Source organism: Hemiscyllium ocellatum, chromosome 3, assembly GCF_020745735.1.
Source record: "Hemiscyllium ocellatum isolate sHemOce1 chromosome 3, sHemOce1.pat.X.cur, whole genome shotgun sequence".
Lineage (NCBI taxonomy): Eukaryota > Metazoa > Chordata > Chondrichthyes > Orectolobiformes > Hemiscylliidae > Hemiscyllium > Hemiscyllium ocellatum.
The window spans coordinates 50,096,882-50,120,303 of NC_083403.1; the positions used below are offsets into that span (position 1 = coordinate 50,096,882).

At 39.8% G+C, this 23,422-nt stretch overlaps 1 protein-coding gene across 1 annotated transcript in view; it reads left to right on the top strand.

Annotated features, from left to right (window-relative positions):
- Nucleotides 1-23: 23 nt before the first annotated feature.
- armc1l (armadillo repeat containing 1, like) overlaps nucleotides 24-23,422 on the top strand; it is a 29,160-nt gene continuing 5,761 nt past the window's right edge. Inside the window, exons 1-5 of the mRNA XM_060820550.1 lie at nucleotides 24-352; nucleotides 15,562-15,729; nucleotides 16,630-16,721; nucleotides 20,624-20,816; nucleotides 22,704-22,820. Of these exons, the coding sequence (XP_060676533.1) occupies nucleotides 15,565-15,729; nucleotides 16,630-16,721; nucleotides 20,624-20,816; nucleotides 22,704-22,820 (567 nt within the window). The 5' untranslated portion in view covers nucleotides 24-352; nucleotides 15,562-15,564. The remainder of the gene's footprint in view (nucleotides 353-15,561; nucleotides 15,730-16,629; nucleotides 16,722-20,623; nucleotides 20,817-22,703; nucleotides 22,821-23,422) is intronic.

Here is a 23,422-nt window from a genome sequence, read left to right on the forward strand (position 1 = left end):
CAATCAGAAGAGAGCGTGGGGAACCGGCGGTTTGTTCGATGACAGCGAGCGGAGAGTGTCTCTTCGACCCGATGTCCTCCCTTATCCTCACCTCTGCCCCTCCGGGAGACCGGACACCTCTAATCCCTGTTCCTTTTCCGTAATTCACATTCCCCTTTCCGAAACCGGACCACGCTCCAACTTAAGGCTGGTTTGTGGCCTATTGCGCCCCGCCCCCAGGGTTCAGCTTCTGTACCGTGCCCACTTTCTGTTGCTTTAATAAAACGACCCAGTAGCCTTCACATTAGGGCCCTGCGTCGCCCAGCGAAGTGGTATTGAACACACTCGGCCCTTTTTATTACTGGAGGCTGAGGTACGAATGAGTCTGAGCTTGCGTAACCTAGTTTTGTCCAAGTCGAAATGTAGCTTGTCTCCTTTGCGGCATGTGTTTAACAGTTTCATTTCTGCACCTAGCTCTGTCTGCAAAAAAAGTTTCCTACTTGAACAGTTTTAAAAGGTATTAATTCAATATCAGCGTTTGTAACCGGAACCTCTGCTAATAGTTGCTATTTGGGTGGGGGGTTCACATCACTAGGTGGTATGATTTCTCGTTTAGCTAGAATGTAAGAAATAAGGTTTTGATGCAGGGTCACTGGACTCAAAATGTTAACTCTATTTTCTCTTCACAGATGGGGCTAGCCTGCTGAGTTCTTCCAGGAAATTTGTTTTGTTTTGTGTAACAAACAAGAGCTGGACTAGGCTTTTGGCTCTTTTTTGTCTGGCAAAGGCAGATTCAGATAAGAGGCAGCATAGCTGTCTCACAGTGCCAGGGTCCTGGGTGGGAGACCAGAGACCTGGTGACTGTCTGTGTGGAGTTTGCATCTTCTCCCTATGTCAGTGTGGGTTTCCTTCAGGTGCTCTGGATTCTTCAAATAGTCCAAAGATGTGCAGGTTAGGTGGATTGGCCATGCTAAATTGTCCAGGGATATGTAGACTAGGTGGATTATGGGGAAATGTAGAGATATAGGGTGAGTGTTAGTGCTTTATTAATTGGTGTTTTTTTTAGAAGTTGATTTCTCAAAGTGTACTTGCAAAAATTTTACTATTCTTTTATTCAATTGCTTTGCTGAACTTAATACTATCCAAAGAATGTGTGGTGCTGGAAAAGTACAGCCAGTCAGGCAATATTCAAGGAATAGGAGAGTCAATGTTTTGAACACAAGTTCTTAGAGTCATGGAGATGTACAGCATGGGAACAGATCCTTTGATCCAACTCCTCAGTGCCTACCAGATATCCTAACATAATCTAGTCCCATTTGCCAGCACTTGGCCAATATCCCCCTAAATGTTTCCTATTCATTTACCATCCAGTTACTTTTTAAATGCTGTATTGTACCAGCCCCACCACTTCCTCTGGCAGCTCATTCTGTACGTGCACATTACCCGTTAGGTCCCTTTCATATCTTGCCCCTCTTACCCTAAACCTATACTCTCTAGTTCTCTACTCTCCCCACTCCAGGGAAAAGACCTTGTCTATTTATCCTACCCATGCCCCTCATTATTTTATAAACCTCTATAAGATCGCCCCTCAGCCTCCAATGCTCCAGGGAAAACAGTCCTAGACTATTCAACCTCTCCCTCTAGCTCAAATCCTCCAAATCTGGCAACATTCTGTAAATCTTTTCTGAACCCTTTCAAGTCAGGAATGAAGATGAACCTTGTAATGCAATCTTCAAACATTTTCAGTACAAATCTAAGTTTGGGACAAAGTAATTCATCTTAGTATCTTAGAATAAACTACACGTCCTAACTAGCTAACTCCCTTTGGTGTTGTGTCTTATCAATTTATTCTCAAGTTTATTAGCAGTCACCAAAACCTCACCTGCATGAGAACTTCTAATTCTGTTGAAACAAAAGGCTCTGAAAAGTATTGCATTTTTAAATTATGCATACTCCAACTGATTTTGCCACCTTTATTTTTGTTGGGATGACTATTATGAGATCTCCATATTTAAATTCTTGAAGGTTGTTTAACCACATTACTTTTTCTGACACAGGAAAGACTTCTACCACTGCTCTCGTTCACTCTAATTTACCAATCCATGCATTTTGCTTCTTAGCCATCATCTTAACCATTCAACTAATATTTGAATTTGGCAGCAGCTTTTTGTGTAGGTCCCAAAATCAACAATTAGACCTCTGTGGAATAAAAGTATCCTGACCACTCAATCTGGGAAATTGGATATGATACCTTTATCATAAGTGTGTCATGTTCACACACATGATCACTCACCCATGATCACTTCCAAAACTAGGCTGATTCGACCTCTGCCCCACCTTACAAATTTAAATCCGCCCCAACTGGAACATTTACTGTCTCAGCCAGGAGATTAGTTCCATTTCTATTTGGGTATAGCCCATCTCTTCCGAATAGCTTTCTCCTTTCTCAAAAATCTAAACCCCTTTCTTCTATATCACACCCCAAGCCAAACATTTACCCCCGATCTGCCTTTGTCTAAATTGTAAAGCTCGTGGCACAGGTAGTATTTCCAAAACTACTGGAGATCCTGTAATTCAACATATTCCCTAACTCCTGAAACTGATCATGCAAGTCCTCCACACTATCCCTCCCTATGTTGTTGGTTCCCACATGAACCACAAGCACTGATGGTTCACTGTCCCTTTCCAGAAGTTTATCTAGCTGTTCTGTTATGTCTAGAACCCTTGCACTTGGAGGCACAGACTGTACAGAACTCTCAATCTCGGCTGCAAACTTGTACTTTATGCCTCGAATTATTGAGTTACCCACTAGTAATCACTTTCTAATCTGCCTACTAGCCTCCCTCTCTTTACAGTGTAGTTTTGTGCAACAAGGTTTTCCCTTGAGTCATCCATTCCTGACTCAGTCATGTTATACACTAAATAGGAATCTACAGTTTAATATCTGTTACACAGCTCCAAGGTGTCTTGGTTTACCTGGAGCTATTGTCGTTTTTCCTTTCAGTGAATGGCCAGCAATCACCTGCCATCTTTGCCAACCTATCACAATGTGGAGTGATCATCCTCTGGTATGCCTTTTCTAGAAACCCTGTCCTCCTCGTATGGCACACAGTGAGAAGAGCTGCTGCTCCAAATCAGCACCATGCTTTTCAAGGACTGCTACCCTCTGGCACTTCACACACATGTCATTTTCCTGGATGTCTTGTGGATCCAAAGCCTCAAGATTTTACATTTTACATCTTCTGGATTTTTGATCTTTCACATGGAAAATAGGAGCAAGAGGAGGCTATTCAACCTATTGAGCATGCTCTGCCATTCAGATGATCATGGCAGATCAGTCTGTTACAATACCATACTCCCTCTGCTTCACCATGCCCTATGAAGTATTTATTGTCTAGAAATCCATCTATTTCTTACTTAAATTTAGCAAGTTTTGAGAAGATTTGTAGCTTAGGTTGAGGTTCTGGATGTAGGTTTGCTCGCTGAGCTGGAAGGTTCATTTCCAGATGTTTTGTCACCCTACTAGGTCACATCTTCAGTGGGCCTCAGGCAAAGCATAGCTGATAATTCCTGCTTTCTATTTATATGTTTGGGTTTCTTTGGGTTGGTGATGCCATTACCTGTGCTGATGTCACGTCCTGTTTTTCTCTCTCCGGGGGTAGTAGATCAGGATGTGACTTGACCACAGGAAATTATATCACCAACCCAAAAAAGTAACTAGAAAGCAGGAATGATCAGCAGTGCTTTGCCCACTGAAGAATGCTACCTAGTAGGGTGACAAAATGTCTGGAAATGAACTTTTCAGTTCTTACTTATATTCAATGACTTGGCCACCACCACCTTATGTGGCAGAGAATTCCACAGGATTAACACTTAATGAGTGAAGAAATTTATCTCAGTTCTCAATCAGAGGGAGTATCATCCCTGTATCCAATTAGTCCAGTCCTGTAAGAAATTTATACACTCTTATTGTTTTAAACACCATTAAATATAGGCCGAAACAACCCAAGCTCTCCTTTATACGACAAGTCTGTCATGCCGGAAAACAGCTTGGTGAATCTACTATACTCCCTCTGTGTCAAATATATATTCTCTTAGTGACCAAAAATGCACACACAGCTTCAAATGTAGATTCATCAAGACCCTGTACAGCTACAGCAAGACATCCTTATTCCTTTATTCAAATTACCTCATTGTAACAGCCAACATACCATTTGCCTTTTTAACTGCTTGCTGCACCTGCATGATTCTTTTGCTACACGAACACCCATGTCCTTTTATACATCTGTGTTTCCCAATCTGTCAACATTTTAAGACTATCTATTGTTTCTCCTGCCAAAGTGGATACGTTCACAATTGTCCATGTTACCCTGCATCTGTCATGTATTTGACCGGTCATTCAGCTAATCTAAGTCAATTCAAAGCCTTTTCTGCTTTATTCACAATTTGTCCTAGTTTTGTGTCAACAGGTTTGGAAAAATACATTAAATTGCTTCATTCAAATCATTGATAGATATTGTGAATACCTGAGGCCCACACAGTGATCCCTTTGGTTCACCACTTTCCACTCCAAATACCTCTTTAATGCTGCTCTCTGTTTCATTTCTGCTAACCAATTTTTGATCATTCCAGTATATTAATCTAAGCCCCATGTGCTTTAATATTGCACAATAACCTTTTATGTGGGACTTTATCAAACACTTTCAGAAAATTCAAATGTATCACGTTCCTTACCTATGCTGCTAGTTCACAGTTATGTGACAAGTAGCAAATTACAATAGTTGACAAGTAAAGATCATGTATGTCACTTTACGACAACTTTCTTCAGTTTCTGTTATCCTTAGTACTTGATGCCATTTGTATTTGTCTAACGCTGGTGCAAAACATCAAGTTTTGTTTAGACGATACAATAATATCCTTGCTGGGTAAGCTGCAGATCAATTGGACTTTCCAAGAAGAAAGTCTTACCATGCTCCATGTCACATTTTGTTTGTGTCTTTTTTGTAAATGCTTCCTCAGCAGCATTTTTTAAAAAATTTGTGCATGGAATGAGGTCATTGCTCGTTAGACCAGCATTTATTAACTGTTCTTAATTGCACTCCTGAGGAGAGTATGGATACTCTCAGTTCTGTGAGGGAGTTCCAGGACTTTGACCCAGTGACAGTGAAAGAACAATAATACAATTCCAAATGAGAAGCTCTGGATGTAAGTTTGCTTGCTGAGCTGGAAAGTTTGCTTTCAGACGTTTCGTCACCATACCGGGTAACATCACCAGTGAGCCTCTGGTGAAGCACTGGTGGTAGTTCATTAGTTGCTGTTTTAGTGTGGTTTAGTGCTGTTTTAGTACCAAACAGAGACACTCATGAGAATTCCTAGGAACATGGCATTCCAACCGGAACTCTATGAACAAATACATCGACTTGGACCCCATTTACCACCCTCTGAGAAAAAGAACAGTAAATTACATCACCACTGCAAATGACATCACCATCCCAAGGAAACCTAAACTTAAATAGAAAGTGGGTCACTAACACCAGTGCTTCACCTGAGGCTCACTCATGATGTTACCTAGTATGGTGACGAAACATCTGAAAATGAACTTTCCAGCTCAGTGAGCAGATTAACATCCATGTCCCAAATTCTTATAATAGCAACACTTAAGCTTCTAAACTTCATCTCTATCCTCAGCACTTTCCTTTCTATTCTCAGGATGAGTTCTTGGGTTATTCCTTATTGTCAATTTTCTGTCTTGGCTACCTGCCTTCCTTTCACTCTGCCACTTATTTTTCTCAAATGTTTGGGGGTGACAAAATAAAAGTTTATGGATCAGTTCATAATCATCAACCGTTATAACTGCATGCTTTGCCATTGCTACCCTTTATTCTTCTATATGAATTCTTATGACAGAAAGTAAGAACACTTTAAATTCCTTAAGAATAATTTCAGTGAGAACATCCTAAGTAATTTCAGTCTTTAGTGCTCTCTTCCACCTATCAAAATTGTTTTGTTTAACTCAAACCCCTTGCAAGTTTACCTGAGCTGTTTCCGTAAGTTCTGAAAAGTCTGCCTGTATGCTTCTGGAACCAATTCATATGCACTTAGAATAGCCCTTCGTACTCCATCATAATCTCTAGAACCGTCCTCTGACAGGGATGTATAAATCTCTTCTGCTTTACCAGTTAGTTTACTTTGTATGAGCAGTGTCCAATCTGCATATGGCAACCCCATTTGGGTTGCTACCTTCTCAAGTGATATGAAAAGCATGTCCATGCCCTTCTCTTCAAATTTTGGCAAAGCTTGCACAACCTTAAACATCTGACTAAACTGCATATTATGACTAGGCCCTTTCTCCTCCAGACTCTCCCAAACTTCTGGTTTAGCTGGATTGGCAGCAATGTTTGCAATTTAAATTCCCTTTCTTGCTTTTGCTTCTCTAGCTTTTTTTATGTTCAAATTCTGTTTTTGAATTCTTTCTCCTTCTCTGTTTTTTTTAAAGTTTTTAAAATCTCTGGAATTCCACTCTAATTTTCTCACTTCCAGTTGCTTTACCTGCGAATGAAGGTTCGCTGATTCATTCCTTGTACTGCCTGGATTATTAAACCTGTCAGATATTTCCATTAAACTCAACTGTTTCAATGTTAAATCTATAATGTTTGCCTTCTCAGCTCACTGTAGTAATATTTGCAGAATACTGGCTAACTCTGCTGGTTTAGTTTTACGTGTGACTTGCAACAATACCAGGGAAATTTCTGACACTTCCAAAAAATCTTTAACAATTTCTAGTGCCATCTTAAATATTAATAAAACAAGATTGGTCAGATTACCCAATCTAAAGTATGATAGAAAACGAATTCCAGACCTACATTGTCTACATTCCAAGAACCCGGTGCTGAGGCCATAATTATGTTATGACATAGGGATAGCAATCCAAAACAAACTAACCTTACTATCATTGGATTTACAACACAATGGAATTAAAATATTCAATGATCCTCAAAATTGCTCAATATTCATAACCAGACTTTACAATAAGAGATTTTGGATACCAAGTTTATAACTTAATAATAATTAGCTAATTTTTATTTAAAAATGTAACTTTAGCAGAACACAGATAAATGACAAAGCAATCCGATTAATACCAATGATCTAAGCCCAATATTCTTTGAACATAAACCTCACTCACACATCGACAGACATAGTTAAGGGATAATTATTTTAAAATGAAAGAATCATACGTTGCCAGTTTGATAACCGTTTCAATGATGAATACCTGACTTCATGGAATCCTTTGGTAGATTGTGTCCAGGCGTGGAGGACTGTGTGTCTTGCTTGAATTCCAAAGTCACAGGTGAATGCAGAAAGTCTGTGGAGAATTTTTACTTATTTCTTACTGACTGGGATTCTTTTCTAACAACTTTCAACAGTTCAATAACTAAAGAATGACTTATGATCAAAACTGAAAAAAGAATCCAGCAGATTCGAAAACAAAAACTTTCTCCAACCCAAAACTCAGTCAGAGTCCGTTCATTCTTTGTTTTCAATATTCTCTGTGTTTGGCTGGCCAGGATCAGTCTTTCTTTGATTGGACACTAAATGGATCAATCAGTTGCCAGTCATAGAGACGTACAGCATGGAAGCAGACTCTTCGGTCCAACCCGTCCATGCTGACCAGATATCCCAACCCAACCTAGTCGCACTTGCCAGCACCTGGCCCATATCCCTCTAAATGTTTCCTATTCATATACCCATCCAAATGCCTCTTAAATGTTGCAATTGTACCAGCCTCCACTACTCATTCCGGCAGCACATTCCGTACACGTACCACCCTCTGTGTGAAAAAGTTACCCCTTAGGTCTCTTTTATATGTTTCCCCTCTCACCCTAAACCTATGCCCTCTAGTTCTGGACTCCCTGACCCCTGGAAAAAGACTTTGTCTATTTACTCTATCCCTGCCCTCATAATTTTGTAAACCTCTATAAGGTCACCCCTCAGCGTCCGACTCTCCAGGGAAAACAGCCCCAGCCTGTTTAGCCTCTCCCTATAGTTCAAATCTTCCAACCCTGGGAACATCTTTGTAAATCTTTTCTGAACCCTTTTAAGTTTCACAACATCTTTCCGATAGGAAGGAGACCAGAATTGCATGCAATATTCCAACAGTGGCTGAACCAACGTCCTGTACAGCCGCAACATGATCTCCCAACTCCTGTACTCAATACTCTGACCAATAAAGGAAAGCATACCAAACACCTTCTTCACTATCCTATCTACCTGCACCTCCACTTTCAAGGAGCTATGAGCCTACACTGCAACGTCTGTTTGTTCAGCAACACTTACCATTAACTGTATAAGTTCTGCTAAGGTTTGCTTTCCCAAAACGCAGCACCTCGCATTCATCGTCATTAAACTCCATCTGACACTTCTCAGCCCATTGGCCCATCTGGTCCAGATCCTGTTGTAATCTGAGGTAACCCTCTTCGCTGTCCACTACACCTCCACTTTTGGTGTCATCTGCAAACTTACTAACTGTGCCTCCTATGCTCGCATCCCCATCATTTATGTAAATGACAAAAAGTAGAGGACCCAGCACCGATCCTTGTGGCACTCCACTGGTCACAGGCCTCCAGGCTGAAAAACAACCCTCCACCACCACCCTCTGTCTTCTACCTTTGAGCCAGTTCCAACTGGCTAGTTCTCCCTGTATTCCGTGAGATCTAATCTTGCTAACCAGTCTCCCATGGGGAACCTTGTCGAACGCCTTACTGAAGTCCATATAGGTCACATCTACTGCTCTGCCCTCATCTATCCTCTTTGTTACTTCCTCAAACAACTCAATCAAGTTTGTGAGACATGATTTCCCACGCACAAAGCCATGTTGACTATCCCTAATCAGTCCTTGCCTTTCCAAATACATGTACATCCTGTCCCTCAGGATTCCCTCTAACAACTTGCCCACCACCGACGTCAGACTCACCAGTCTATAGTTTCCTGGCTTGTCCTTCTTAAACAGTGGCACCACGTTTGTCAACTCCCAGTCTTCCAGCACCTCACCTGTGATTATAGATTATACAAATATCTCAGCAAGAGGCCCAGCAATCACTTCTCTAGCTTCCCACAGAGTTCTAGGTATACCTGATCAGATCCTGGGGATTTATCCACCTTTATAGGTTTCAAGACATCCAGCATTTCCTCCTCTGTATTATGGACATTTTGCAAGGTGTCACCATCTATTTCCCTACAGTCTATATCTTCCATATCCTTTTCCACAGTAAATACTGATGCAAAATACTTGTTTAGTATCTCCCCCCATTTTATACAGCTCCACACAAAGGCTGCCTTGCTGATCTTTGAGGGGCCCTATTTTCTCCTTGGTTACCCTTTTGTCCTCCTTGAGCATAACCACATCTCGATTCCAAAAGCAGTAGATCTTGCAGTTTTTGAAAGGACTAGATTAATTTAGGATGGCTGGTTGGCATGGACAACTTGGACTGTGAGGCATCTGTTTTCCTGATGTACATCTCTATGACTAATTCATTCATAGTACCTGGCATCGCTGCCTGACCAACATTTATTGCCTGTCCCTAGTTGCCCTTGAGAAGCTGATGGTGAACTGCTTTCTTGAAATACTGCCGTCCACATACTGTAGATTGACCCACAATGCCCTTAGGGAAGGAATTCCAGGATTTTCCCCAGAAAAAATGAAGGTATGATATATTTCCATATAAGAATGGTGAGTGGCCTGGAGGGAAACTTGCAGTTGATCACATTGCCAAGTATCAGCTGCCCTTGTCCTTTTGGATGGAAGTGGTTGTGGGTTGGGAAGGTGCTGTCTGAGGATTTGTGTGAATTTCTGCAGTGCCATATTTTGACAGTATACTCTGCTGCTACTAAAATCGGTAATGGAAGGAGTGGATGTTTGTGCGAATCAAACAGGCTGCTTTGTCCTGGATTGTGTTAAGCTTCTTCAGTGTTGATGGAGCTGCATCCATCCAGCAAAGTGGGGAGTACTCCATCACAGTCCTGACTTGTGTACATGATGGAATGGAGTCAGGGGGTGAGTTACCCACCCCACTCTTCCTCGCCTCTGACCTGCTCTTGTAGCCACTGTGTTTATGTGGCAGGTCCAATTGAGTTTCTGATCAATGATAACCCCATGGAAGTTGATAGTGGGAAATTCAGTGAAGTGAAAACAATTGAATGTCATGGGGTGGTTTTTGGATTGTCTTTTAATGAAGATGGTCATTGCCTGGCATTTGTGTAGCATGAATGAAACTTGTTAGCTCAAACCTGGATATTGTCCAGATCTTGTTGCATTTGAACATGGACTGCTTCATTATCTGAGGAGTCACGAATAATGCTGAACATCATATTATTGTCAGTGAACATCCCCATTTCTGACCTTATGATGAAGGGAAGGTCATTGATGAAGGAGCTGAAGATGGTTGGGCCCAGAAACACTAACCTGAAGAACTTGTGAAGGAGATGACTGACCTCCAACGACCACAACTATCTTCCTATTTGCCAGTTATGACTCTAAGCAGCAGAGAATTTGTTCCCTGATACCCATTGATTCCAGTTTTGCTAGGATTCCTTGATGCCACACTTGGTTGAATGCAGCCTTCATGTCAAGGGATATCACTCTCACCTCATCTCTGGAATGCAGTTCTTTTGTTCATGTTTGAACCAAGGCTATAATGAGGTCAGGAGATCTGTAATCCTCACTATTTCCATGAGATCAGATGCTAAATGGCTCTGGCGAAACCCAAACTATGCGTCACTGAGCAGATGCTGCTTTATAGCATTGTTGGTGATATCCTCCATACTTGGGCAATTTTCCACACTGTGGGGTAGATGCCAGTGTTGTAATTGTATTGGAACGGTTTGGCTAGGGGAGTGACAAGTTCTGGAGTACAAGTCTTCAGTACTATTTCCGGAATGTTGTCAGGGCCCATAGCCTCTCCAATATCTAGTGCGTCCAAACGTTTCTTGATCTCACGTAGAGTGACTTGAGTTGGCTGAAGATTGATATCTGTAATGCTAGGGATCACTGGAGGAGGTCAGTTGGCATTTCTGGCTGAAGATTGCTGTGGATGCTTCAGCCTTCTCTTTTGCAGTTATGTGTTGGCTCTTCCATTACTGTGGATGGGGATATTTGTGGAGCCTCCTTCTCCAGTGAGTTCTTTAATTGTCCATCACCACCACTCACAACTGGATGTGGCAAGACTCAGAGCTCAGTTCTGATCTGCTGATTTGATCCAGGGGATCACTTAGCTCTGCCTATGACTTGCTGCTTTTGCTGTTTGGCATGCAAGTTGTCCTGTTAGGTAGCTTCATCAGGTTGACACTTCAGTTTTGGTACACTTGTTTTTGCTCATGGCATGCTCTCCTGCACTTTCCATTGATCCCCTGGCTTGATAGTAATGGTTGAGTGGGGGATATGCTGGGCAATGAGGTTGCAGATTTTGCTTGGATATAATTCTGCTGCTGTTAATGGCCCACAGTGTCTTATGGATGCCTATTCTTGAGTTGTTAGATCTGTTTGAAGTCTGTCACATTCAGCAAGCTGATAGTTCCACATAGCAAGATGGAGGGTATTCTCAATGTGAAGACGGGACTTCATCTCCACGAGGACTGTGCGGTGGCCACTCTTACCGATGCTATCATGAAATGATGCATCTGCAGCTGGCAGATTGGCGAGGGTGAGGTCAAGTATGCTTTTTTTCCTCTTATCGGTGCCCTCACCATTTGATGCAGACCCATCTAGTAGCTATGTCCTTTAGGAGCCAACCAGCTTGATCAATAGTGCTGCTGCTGAGCAAATCTTGATGGTGAACATTCAAATTTCCTATCCAGACTATATTGTGTACTGTTGCCACTCTCAATGCTTCCTCCACGTGTGGTTCAACATGGAAGAGTACTGATACAGCTGAGGGAGGACGGTACATGATAATTAGCAGGAAGTGTACTTGCCCATGTTTTACCTGAATCCACGAGACCTCATGGGGTCTAGAGTCAATGTTGAGGACTCCTAGGGCAACTCCCTCCCAACAGTATACCATTATGCCGCCATCTCTGCTGGCTCTATTATGCTGGTGGGGCAGGACATATCCGGGGGTGCGGTGGTGATAACTGGATCATTGTCTCTCAGGTATGATTCTGTAAATATGACTAAGTCAGGCTGTTGCTTGAGTAGACAGTTCTCCTGATCTTGGCAGTAGCCCCCAGATGTTAGTAAGGCGAATTTTGCAGAGTCAACAGGGCTGTTTCTGGTGCCTACATCAATGCTGCATGGTCTGTCTGGTTTCAGTTCTTGTTGAGACTTTGTAGCAATTGATACAACTGACTGGCTTGCTAGGGCATTTTAGAAGGCAGTTGAGAGTCAACTGCATTGCTGTGGCTCTGGATTCAAATACAGGCCAGACAAGGTGAGGATGGCAGATTTCCTTCTGTGAAAGACATTAGTGAGACAGATGGGTTTTTCCAACAATCGTCAATGGTTTCGTAGTCAGATATTTTTATTAAATTCAGATTCCACCATCTGCTGTGGCATGATTCATATCCAGGTCCCCAGAACATTAACTGAGTTTTTGGATTAATTGTCTCATGGTAATCCCACAAAACCATAACTTCCCCCTAAAGCCACACTATCCTCTCTGGCCAGTTCCCAATAGCAAATATCAGTCTTTTGTTCTCATTTTTATTTTAATAGATATTTTTATTGAAAATTTAACATGTTTTTACACGTTTACAAAAGAAAACTCAAAAAAACCCCAAGTATAAACATTGATATACAATTAAATCTTAAATAAATAATAACCAAAATCTATCAAACAGGAAAAAAGAAATACCGAGAAAAAAAAACTCAACTAACTACTCATCTAACCTATAACTAACCAGAGTGTATGATTAAACCTCTTACATTATTCAAGAAAAAATAAAATCGACAGATAACACAGAAATTGAGTAGTGAGATACATGCTCGGAATATGTTAACATCAGATCATAACAAAACCTGTATTCGTGCAGGATTCCTCTCCCAAGAGGCCCCGGACCTGCCAGGTTCACCCTCTCAATTAAATAAAGGCCCTTGTTAGGATGACCAAGGTATTTGTGTAATTCAAGAAGGGCTGCCATATTTTATGGAATAATTCGGTGTTTTTGATGCACCATATTTGTAAGGAAGGCAGGGGGAGTATATTCCATAATTATTCTGTGCCAATTCAAAAGTCCATGAGGGCCCTCAGCCACCCAGTTTACCAAAATGTTTTTCCTTGCACAGAAAGACAGAATGGAAAATAATCTCTTCCCTGTCATAATTTCAGGTATTCTTTATTCAATAAATGTGTCTCCTATAGGAGAGCTGCATCAACTCTTTCTTTCTTGAGGTTTGATAATATTTTCTTCCTTTTGATTGGTGAATTACTCCCCGTGGTAAAAACAATGACTGCAGATGCTGGAAACCAGATTCTGGATTAGTGGTGCTGGAAGAGCACAACAGTTCAGGCAGCATCCAAGGAGCAGCGAAATCGACGTTTCGGGCAAAAGCCCTTCATCAGGAATAAAGGCAGTGAGCTTGAAGCGTGGAGAGATAAGCTAGAGGAGTTTGGGATGGGGAGAAAGTAGCATAGAGTACAATGGGTGAGTGGGGGAGGGGATGAAGGTGATAGGTCAGGGAGGAGAGGGTGGAGTGGATAGGTGGATAAGGAGATAGGCAGGTAGGACAAGTCCGGACAAGTCATGGGGACAGTGCTGAGCTGGAAGTTTGGAACTAGGGTGAGGTGGGGGAAGGGGAAATGAGGAAACTGTTGAAGTCCACATTGATGCCCTGGGGTTGAAGTGTTCCAAGGCGGAAGATGAGGCGTTCTTCCTCCAGGTGTCTGGTGATGAGCGAGTGGCGGTGAAGGAGGCCCAGGACCTCCATATCCTCGGCAGAGTGGGAGGGGGAGTTGAAATGTTAGGCCACGGGGCGGTGGGGTTGACTGGTGCGGCTGTCCCGGAGATGTTCCCTAAAGCGCTCTGCTAGGAGGCGCCCAGTCTCCCCAATGTAGAGGAGACCGCATCGGGAGCAACGGATACAATAAATGGTATTAGTGGATGTGCAGGTAAAACATTGATGGATGTGGAAGGCTCCTTTAGGGTCTTGGATAGAGGGCCTTCGACTTTCCCCTGCCACTGCAGGAACTGTAAAACCTGCGTCCACACCTCCTCCCTCACCTCCATCCAAGTGAGTTGGATGCAAACTGGTTGCCACGTTTCTTGCATTACAACAGTGACCGTACTTCGGAAATGTTTCTTAATCTGTAAAGTGCTTCAGGATGTCCAATGGGACTGAAAAAAACGCTATATATAGATGTAAGTTTTTTTTTGGAAGCAACAATATCAATGACCATACCTTATTTTCTCAATGGTAGGGATGTAACACATTTAAACTTGCACTTCAATCTTCTGCTGTTCAGACTCAGACTATCAGAAGGTAATCATATCTGACAATTTACACATAGTTTCCACTACTTTCTATTATGGTTTTCTGCCTGAACATTGTTCCTTAGTTTCCATCCTTCACCATTAGACAATCGTCTTCTGTTAACCTGTCAATTTTACAAACATTTACAAGTTTTACTTCCAAAAAACACATTAAAAGCCTACATCTCTTAACAAATAGTTTTCCAAGTCTTCCTATTTATGGTTGCATAACTGAATTCCCAGCTAATGGCCATCATCAGCATACAGGTAAATATTTCATTAACCAAGTGCTACTTTGTTGTTAGTTTTTTTTAAAAAATTGTCAATTTTAAATTGACATATATTGAATAATGAAATGTAAATATCTTTGTTTTTGCATAATCAACTTAATTAGTTACTTAATTACAATAATTTGAAGCTGTTACAGCATTTGAGTATGACATTTATATAATTATATACCTTTAATTTTTAAATATCATAGGGTCAGTGCTGGGACCACAGTTATTTACATTAATGACTTGGATGATAGAAGTGAATGTACTATCACCAAGTCTGCAGATGGCCAAAAATAGATGGGAAAACAAGTCATGTGGACAACACAGAGTCTGCAAAAACATATGGACAAACCAAATGATTGCGCAAAACTTATAAAATGGAATATAGTATGGGAAAGTGTCAGATATGCACTTTTAGAAAGAAGAGAAAGCTGAATATTATTTAAGTGGAGAAACACTGCAGAAAGCTGAAACACAGAGGGATCAGAAAGTCTAATCTCATGGTAAGAGGTCAGCCATTTAAATGAGGATAAATTTCTTCTGACAGGTTTATGAATCTGTGGAATTTTGGTTGTTTAGTATCTTGAAGGCTGAGACAGATCTTTAATCATTTAAGGAATCAAGAGTTATGGGGATAATGTAGGAAAATGGAATTGAGGATTATCAGATCAGCCATGATCTCATTGAATGGCAGAGCAAATGGGTCAAACAGCCTACTTTGGCTCCTATGTCTTATGGTTTTACAGAACATTAAAAATAATTTAAAATGCATTTTCTACAAATGACTAAAATCTAAAAATTATAATCAGTCAACAATTGTGATCCAATTGTTTGTGCAAAATTGCAGTGAATGACATGCAAGATGATGGATGCTTTGGCTGTAGTTAGTCAACTGAGGGACTTGGCTTCAGAACCGCAGAATAGAGAAGCAATTGTCGAAGACAAGGGATGTCTTTCAGGTCTCGTGCTGTTCCTGGAACACTGCAATCTGCAAGTACTGCATTGTGCCCTTCAGGTATGCTATTTTCTATTTTAATCTACTGCTTACATCTCATGTTTTAAATATTTTCCTTCAGTACAAATTAAATTATGACTTAGTACTCTCTGGTGATTAAATAATTATATTTTAATTACTATCTCAATTTTAAAAGTTGCTTGATTTTTTGTAATGCCATTAAATTTACTTCTGGTGAGTCAAATGTGTAAGAAGCAATTACACTGTCCAGCACATTTTACCAACATTAACTTTCTCAGACTGAAAATTGTGCATGTTTACTCCACTGTTTGCAGAACAACACCATAAGATATTTACCAAGCTGCAACTGTATTCTAGGAGAAGGTGAGCACTGCAGATGCTTGAGATCAGAGTCAAAAAGTGTGGGGCTGGAAAAGCACAGCAGGTCAGACAGCACCCGAGGAGCTGGAGAGTTGACGTTTCCTGCATAAACCCTTCACCACATTCCTAATGAAGGGTTTATGCCCAAAAAGTCAACTTTCCTGCTCCTCGAATGCTGCCTGACTAGCTATGTTTTTCCAGTGCCACACTTTTTTGACTACAATTGTATTTTCATTACTAAGCATCTACCAGTCTACCCATAGAGAATTCTTGTGAAATATAGGTGTATGTTTCCAATATTGGATGAATTCAGAAGATTTCTTATACTCCTTCTCAACCCCCAATTTTTTGATAATTGTTGTATTTAATTTTCTTATGTGGGTGAAATAGAACTACAAACATTCCCCACCCAAAAAAACTTTGAGAATTAATGCCTTTTCATTTAAGACCACTCAGACTGCATAATGAATTATCTTGCTAGTAGTTTTGTTTTCATATTATATAATTAAATATGAATTATACAGTTATCTGTTATATTTCTTTTGGATCATTTTGACTGGTGTTGTATAATTCTGTTAGGCACTGCATAATCTGGCAGAATGTCCCTCTAATAGAGAGATAATGAAAAATGAATTAGGATTGATGAGCAATCTTGAGAGACTACAGAAAAGGTAAGTGACTTCTACTAGTCGTGGAAAATTCTGTGCATTTGAGAGAATTGTAACATTCAATGTAAGTTCTAGTTTTCAGTGATAGCTATTCTTAACATGCTTTTAGTATGATTTTTGGAATTACCATATTTAAAGCTTCTAAACTTTTAAAAATGTCACTAAATTTCTTATTTCTTTACCTATCAGCTGCATTGAATCCAATCATTAGTTCAACTGTAAAGGCAGAAATTATATAGTTCTTATTTAGGCAAAGTGAAAATTTTGACTGCCATCTACATGTGCAATATATAGGCTTGCCGACTGTTTTGGACAGTCTTTGCTCCTTGTGTCTGTTGTTGCCATTACATACAATTATGATTAGGCTGTTTTTAAGGAATAGTTATGGTGGCCTTTTTCTTCACATAGCATAATGTAGACTTGTGCTGGATTATTCTGAGGCTTTTCCACCTTCGCATTGCTCAGGCATTAATATTCAACTTGGATGGACAATGTATAAATGACAAAGCAACCATTGTGAACTTTCACCTTGATCTTCATAAAGGTTAACAGCATTGATGTTTGTTTTATTTCTTCTTCCTTTGAACACAGATTCTCTTTCCCATTTTGATAACAGTGAGCCAATGCCAAAACTTAGAGCAGATTAAGCTACATGGCGTTGGAATGATGTAGACAAAATCTCTTCCTCATATTGCACCCTTCTTTCTCAGCCAAACATTTTGGATTCTTAGAGAATATGGTACTTCACAAACAGCTCAAATGCAGCCTCAATTAATTGTTAGCTGTGCTCGACAACATGGAATTGGAAACCCACCAAATCATTTTTGTGTTTATTATGATGATGCTAGCTGTCTGTCTGAGATAAAATTAGGTTGAGTAGAACACTTTCTTTCAGCCAGTCTAATTACAACTACTCTATTTTCAACTGAAGTCAGTTTTTTGAATACGCCCTTAACGTCTGGAGATCCTGTATTTACAATTATTGGTGCAGTTAACTCCGTTCAAGTCAAAACTAGACCAAAATTCTGAATAGGAAATTTTCCTCTTTCAAGTTCTAGTTCAGATTGAACACTCACTGTTGCATGTAACTGCAAACATGAAATGCTAATTGTTCAGTAATGCAATCAGCCCTCAGCATCTCTTTAACTGTTCCAGCATAGAGTGTCACTCCACCACCCATATTTATTAAACAGGTAGCTCACAGATACTGTCTGGGAAACCTTTGTCTGCAGCTCATTTGCATCTGAATATTTATCCTTTTTTTTCTATTTCCAGTGTTTGCAGATTTTCAAATAATTTGAGCAAATGAGGTTAGCTTCAAATTTTGTATGCCTTCAAGTGACTCAGCAGGAAGCTCCTGCAGACACATGTCTTAGTGTAGAGATATGATTTGCTTGGAAGATGGGATGCTCACGAACCAGAATGCTGCATTGTTTTCTGCATTTGTTGTTTTTCTGCAGCAGAGTCACATGGTCTCTTTCACCTATAGTCTTGATTTGTTGGATGTGGTGTCACTACAGATATGCTTTATTGCAAGTTCCTGCTATGTACTGATGTCAATTGTTTTACTCTTTGACAGGATATGAGCATCACAAGGTAGACCAGCTTTATTGCCCCTTTTTAATTTCCTTTGAGAAGGTGATAGTTAGCTACCAACTTGAATCCATATGATGTAATTACATGCTATTAGAAGGGCATTCTCAAGATTTCGCCCCAACGTCAGTGAAGGAACTGTGATATAGTTTGAACTCAGGATGCTGTTGTATTAGGTAGGTAGAACAAAGAATAAAGAAATCTACAGCACAGGAACATGCCCTTCGGCCCTCTAAGCCTGTTCAATCATATATCTGTCCTGATACATCTTAAATGACACTATCGTGCCTGCTTCTACTACTTCCACTGGCAACGTGTTCCAGGGACCCACGACTCTCTGCGTAAAGAACTTTCCAAGCATATCTCCCTTAAACCTTTCCCTTCTCACTTTGAAACGTACTCGCAGGTGGTGATGTTCGTTTGCACATGCTGCCATTGTCTATCTTGGTGGAAAAAAGGTTCTGCTGAATGAACCTTGATGAGTTACTGCCATACGTCTTGCAGATGGTATATGCTGCTGCTGCCACTGTTCATCAGTGGTAAAGGGACTGACTGTTGAATGTGTTGGATTGGAAACAAGCTGCTTTGTTCTGGGTGATATCAAGCTTCTGAAATGTTGTTGGAGCTGCACTCATCCAGGTAAGAGCATGCTTCTCTTATGCCTTGTAGGTGGTGAACATTAAAAGTTAGGACATGAGTTACTTGCTGCAGGATTTCCAGTTTCTGAGCTGCTCTTGTAGCTAATCCAGTTCAGTGGTAATCCCCCAAGATGTCAGTAGTAAGGGATTCAGCAATGTTAATGTCATTGTTCCTTGTTGGTGATGGTCATTACTTGATATTGTATGGCTCAATGTTACTCGTCACTAATGAGCCCAAGTCTAAATATTTTCCAGAACCTTCTGCAGATTAATGGTACTGCTTCAGTGTCTGAGTCACAAATGGTGCTGAACATTATATGATTATTAGTAAACAGTATCAGTATCTGACCTTGTATGGAGGTAAGTCCATTGATGAAGCAACTAAAAATAGTAAGGCCTAGAACATCACCCTTCCTGTGGAACTCATGATGCTCTGGACTGAGATGGGTTCCCTCCAAAAACCACAACTATCTTAGTTTGTGATATATATGAATCTAAAGAGTGGCAATTTTGCCTCTGATATTCATTAAATGTGGGTTTTGGAGTGCCAAGGGAGTGGCCCGGTATAAGGTAACAAGACGTGATGCCATAAGAGGTCATGGACTCTGGAACCAATGTTGAGCAGTCTTAGAGAAGCTCACTCCCACAGTATACCACTGTGCTGCCACCTCTACTGGATCTGCCCTGACGGTGGTACAGGACATACCTGCTGTATCACTGTGTCAGGCTGGTGTTTGATTAGTCTGTGAAACAGTTCTCCCAATTTTGTCATTCACTCCCAGATATTAGAAAGAAAGACTTTGCTTAGTTAAAATGCATCAGGACTGTGATGGTAGGTTGTCTGTCTGGTTTCATTCCCTTTTCCTTTCTAGCAGTTGAAACAATTAATTGACTTACAAGGCTATTTCAGAGGGCAGTTAAGCACCACATTGTCGAGAGTCTGAGGTTACATGTGGGTCAGACCAGGTAAGGATGGCAGCTTCCTTCCCTAAGGGATATTGGTTAACTAGGCGAGTTTTTAACGACAATCCACGATGTTTCATAGTCATCATTAAACATTTTAAACTCTTTTATTGAATTCAAATTCACCGTCTGCCATGATGAGATTCACACCCAGGTCCCAGAAACATTATCCAAGTCTCTGGATTACTAGCTAAGGTAATACCAGTATGTTAGATAATGGAAAAACACTGAAAATTGACCAGGATTAATATTCAGAAATGTAATTCCTTAGCCTTGACTCTGTAAAAGAATGGCCGAATTTATTGAGTGATCTTTGCAATACTGCTCTGTGTCTGCATTTAAGTTTTTTTTTCTCTCTTGACCGACTAATTTTTTTACTCATTTCACATTCCATCCAGAACTGAGAAAATTAACAAATGTCTGTCATTGTCATTCGAAAATTAGCTAAAAGGAGTTGAAGAAGTCAGACTTATTTTCACCTATTCTTCTTTCTCAGTGGCCTCTGGTTTTAATTTTTCCCTCTGAAAGAAAATTTAGCATTTGATCAAGCTCTGTGCAAGTGTTGTTGGCATCAATGTGTCTGTTTAACCTGCATTGTATTCATCTTGGTTTTGTTCTCTGAAGTATAGTTCAAGTTACTCTTTATTTACTCATTTATAAAATTGTAAAATGTTGATGCTTAACTTGTATAATTGCCCATTTTTGTGATAGGTACGACACATCAGAAGGCATCAACGTTTTGGCAACAGAAATTTATGAACTGTTGAAGAAGCCTGTACAGACTGTCAAAGCAAGAATTCATAATTCTAGCAGTAAAAAACGTGTGCCAGCCCAGTTTTTCGTTAACAGCACAATTAAGAAAGCAAAAACAATCACACTACAAATAGATGGACTACATAACATGGTGAGAATTGACTGAATTATCTCTGCTTTCAACAACACAGAAATTTAAATGATTAGTTTGGGGAAAATGTGCAAATCCATTAAAATAATTATATTCTCTCTCAATTTTTAGGTTTATTGTGTGAAATATGGTCTAATGAGTTTTGAGCTTTGAAATTCTTTGCAGTTAATAATTAGGACTTCAAGAGCAGTATTTTAATAGACGAGAAGGCAGTATTAAATGGTTTGTAAAACCTTGTTTCTTTGTGCAAATACAGTTTTTAAAAAATAGTCAGATATTGTAGATTATTCAGAGAATTGTGTGAAGGTATTCCAGAGCTTTGGAAGAGAATATCATTTATAACTCAGTAATAGCATGCTCGCTATCAAGTCAAAAGATTATAAATCCACTCCAAAGACTCAGAAAAATGTAGACAGACACCTGTGCAGAACCATGGATCTGTACTATTTGAGGTACCCTGTTTTCCTTTTCAGGTGAACTTGAAGATCTCATAGTATTACTCAAAAGGTCAGTTTTTTTGACAACCTAGCCAGTATTTATTTTGGGATCTTGCAATCATGCTTTCATATTCTGATAATTACTATTTTTAAAATAACTGTATTATGTGTTTTAGTATTACCTTCTTTGAAAGAAGTTATAGAAATTATAGATCAATGCAATGCTTTGACTTAGAATCTTTCTATGAGAGTTTATGAGATTTTTTTAAAATAAGTAAATGTTATATGTAATTTTCCAACTATCTGCTCCAACCAGCAGTGCAGACCATAAATTTCTGACCATCAAAATTAGTGATGAGAAAAATTACCTATTGTAAAAACAAATGTACATAAATGGTTCATGTCACTATATAAATCTACAATTGCATCAAAACAGTAATCAACAATTCTTAGAATTGTTCCCTCTCCCAATGTTAAAGTGAAGTGAATAGGGTTTGCAAGAATAATTGTTTTCAGCATACTGGCTACATGTGCAGTCTTGATGTCATGTTGTAGCTGTACAAGGCATTGGTGTGGCCACGTTTGTACTGCATATAATTCTGATTGCCCTGCTATAGGAAGGATGTTAGTAAACTGGAAAAGGTGCAGAAAAAATTTACAAAATTTACAAAGAGACTGAACGGTTTGAGTTATAACAAGAGGTTAGATTAGGCTGGAATTTATTTCACTGGAGCTTAGAAGTCTGAGGGATGACCTTAAATAGGTTTATAAAATCATGAGTGCTATAGATAAGGTGAATAGCCAAGGTCTGTTCCCCATGTAGGGGAGTTCAAAAACTAATGGATCTAAGGTGGGAGGTATGGTGTATATGTGGAACAAACTTCCAGAACAAGTGGTAGAGGCGAGTACAATTACAACATTTGGATTGATACATGAATAGGAAAGGTTTAGGGCAAATGCAGGTGAATGCGATTAGTTCAGTTTAGGAAACATGGTCGGCCTGGACAAGTTGGACCGAAGGGTCTGATTCCGTGCTAAATTACTCTAAGTTAGTAAAAGATAATATTTAGGAGTAGTTTTCCTATGAGAGGTAACTTGCAATGTATAAAATCACTGGAAACTGTTAACCCAATTGCATGCTTAACATGAGCTACCAGTAATAGAGGGTCAATATTCCTGGCCTCAAATTATTTCCAAACTTTAGAACTTAAACTTATAAAAATGTATTTCACTCGTTGAAAATTACTATACGTAGTTAGCATGAACAGAGACGCTCTGGTGATTGAGTAAAAGTGGAATTTGGAATCTGTTAGTTATTAAATGCAGGGGATGAGATTCCTACAAGTGATACCTCTCATCAATATTTTATTATGTTTTATGTCCAATTGTATTTTGTGGTAGCGAAATTAAAACATGCTGATCGTAAACCTTTTTTTCTAATATTATGCAGGATAGCCAAAATATCTGTGAAGAAGCTTTATTAAAAGTTAATGGTGTCATTAGCTTTACATTCCAAATGGCTCTTCAGCGTTGTGTTATCAGAATCTATTCTGATCTTAAAGTTGAGGTGAGAATTTTAAAATTTCTGGCTGATATTGGGCTTTAATCTCAGATTTGGCATGTTTATTATTGATTCTAATATCTGTATTGAAGTCCCATGCACACACACAAACAGTAAACACATATCCTTCTCTGATCAGAAACCTCTAAGTTCATATCCAGAGGCTGGTGAAGTCTGCAATGATTACCCAGCAACTGTAGTAGAGACCGAAACCCTTGCCACATTTAAAACCTAATTTCATATGCACTGGAAGTGCTGCAACTTAGAGTTAACAGTGGGGTTATGCTATATGGCACTTTCTTAGCATGAAGAAGATGGGCTGAATGGGTTCCTTTGCTGCTGTGAATGTGCTATTATGAAAGTAATGTGGAAGGCTTCTTTATTTGTGAACATTCCTTGAACATTTGGTCCTGAAGATGTTCTTGGTATGTAGTTTACAGGAAATTAAAGCAGTAATCCAATTTGAAAGATTGCTCAAGTTCCATACAATCATAGAAAAGACGTGGCACAGAGAGAGAGGCCAATCATTCCATTGTGTCTGTGCTGGGTGAAAAGTTGCATTGGTACATGGCGTGTGTACTGATGTAGGAGAGAAATCATAAACAATT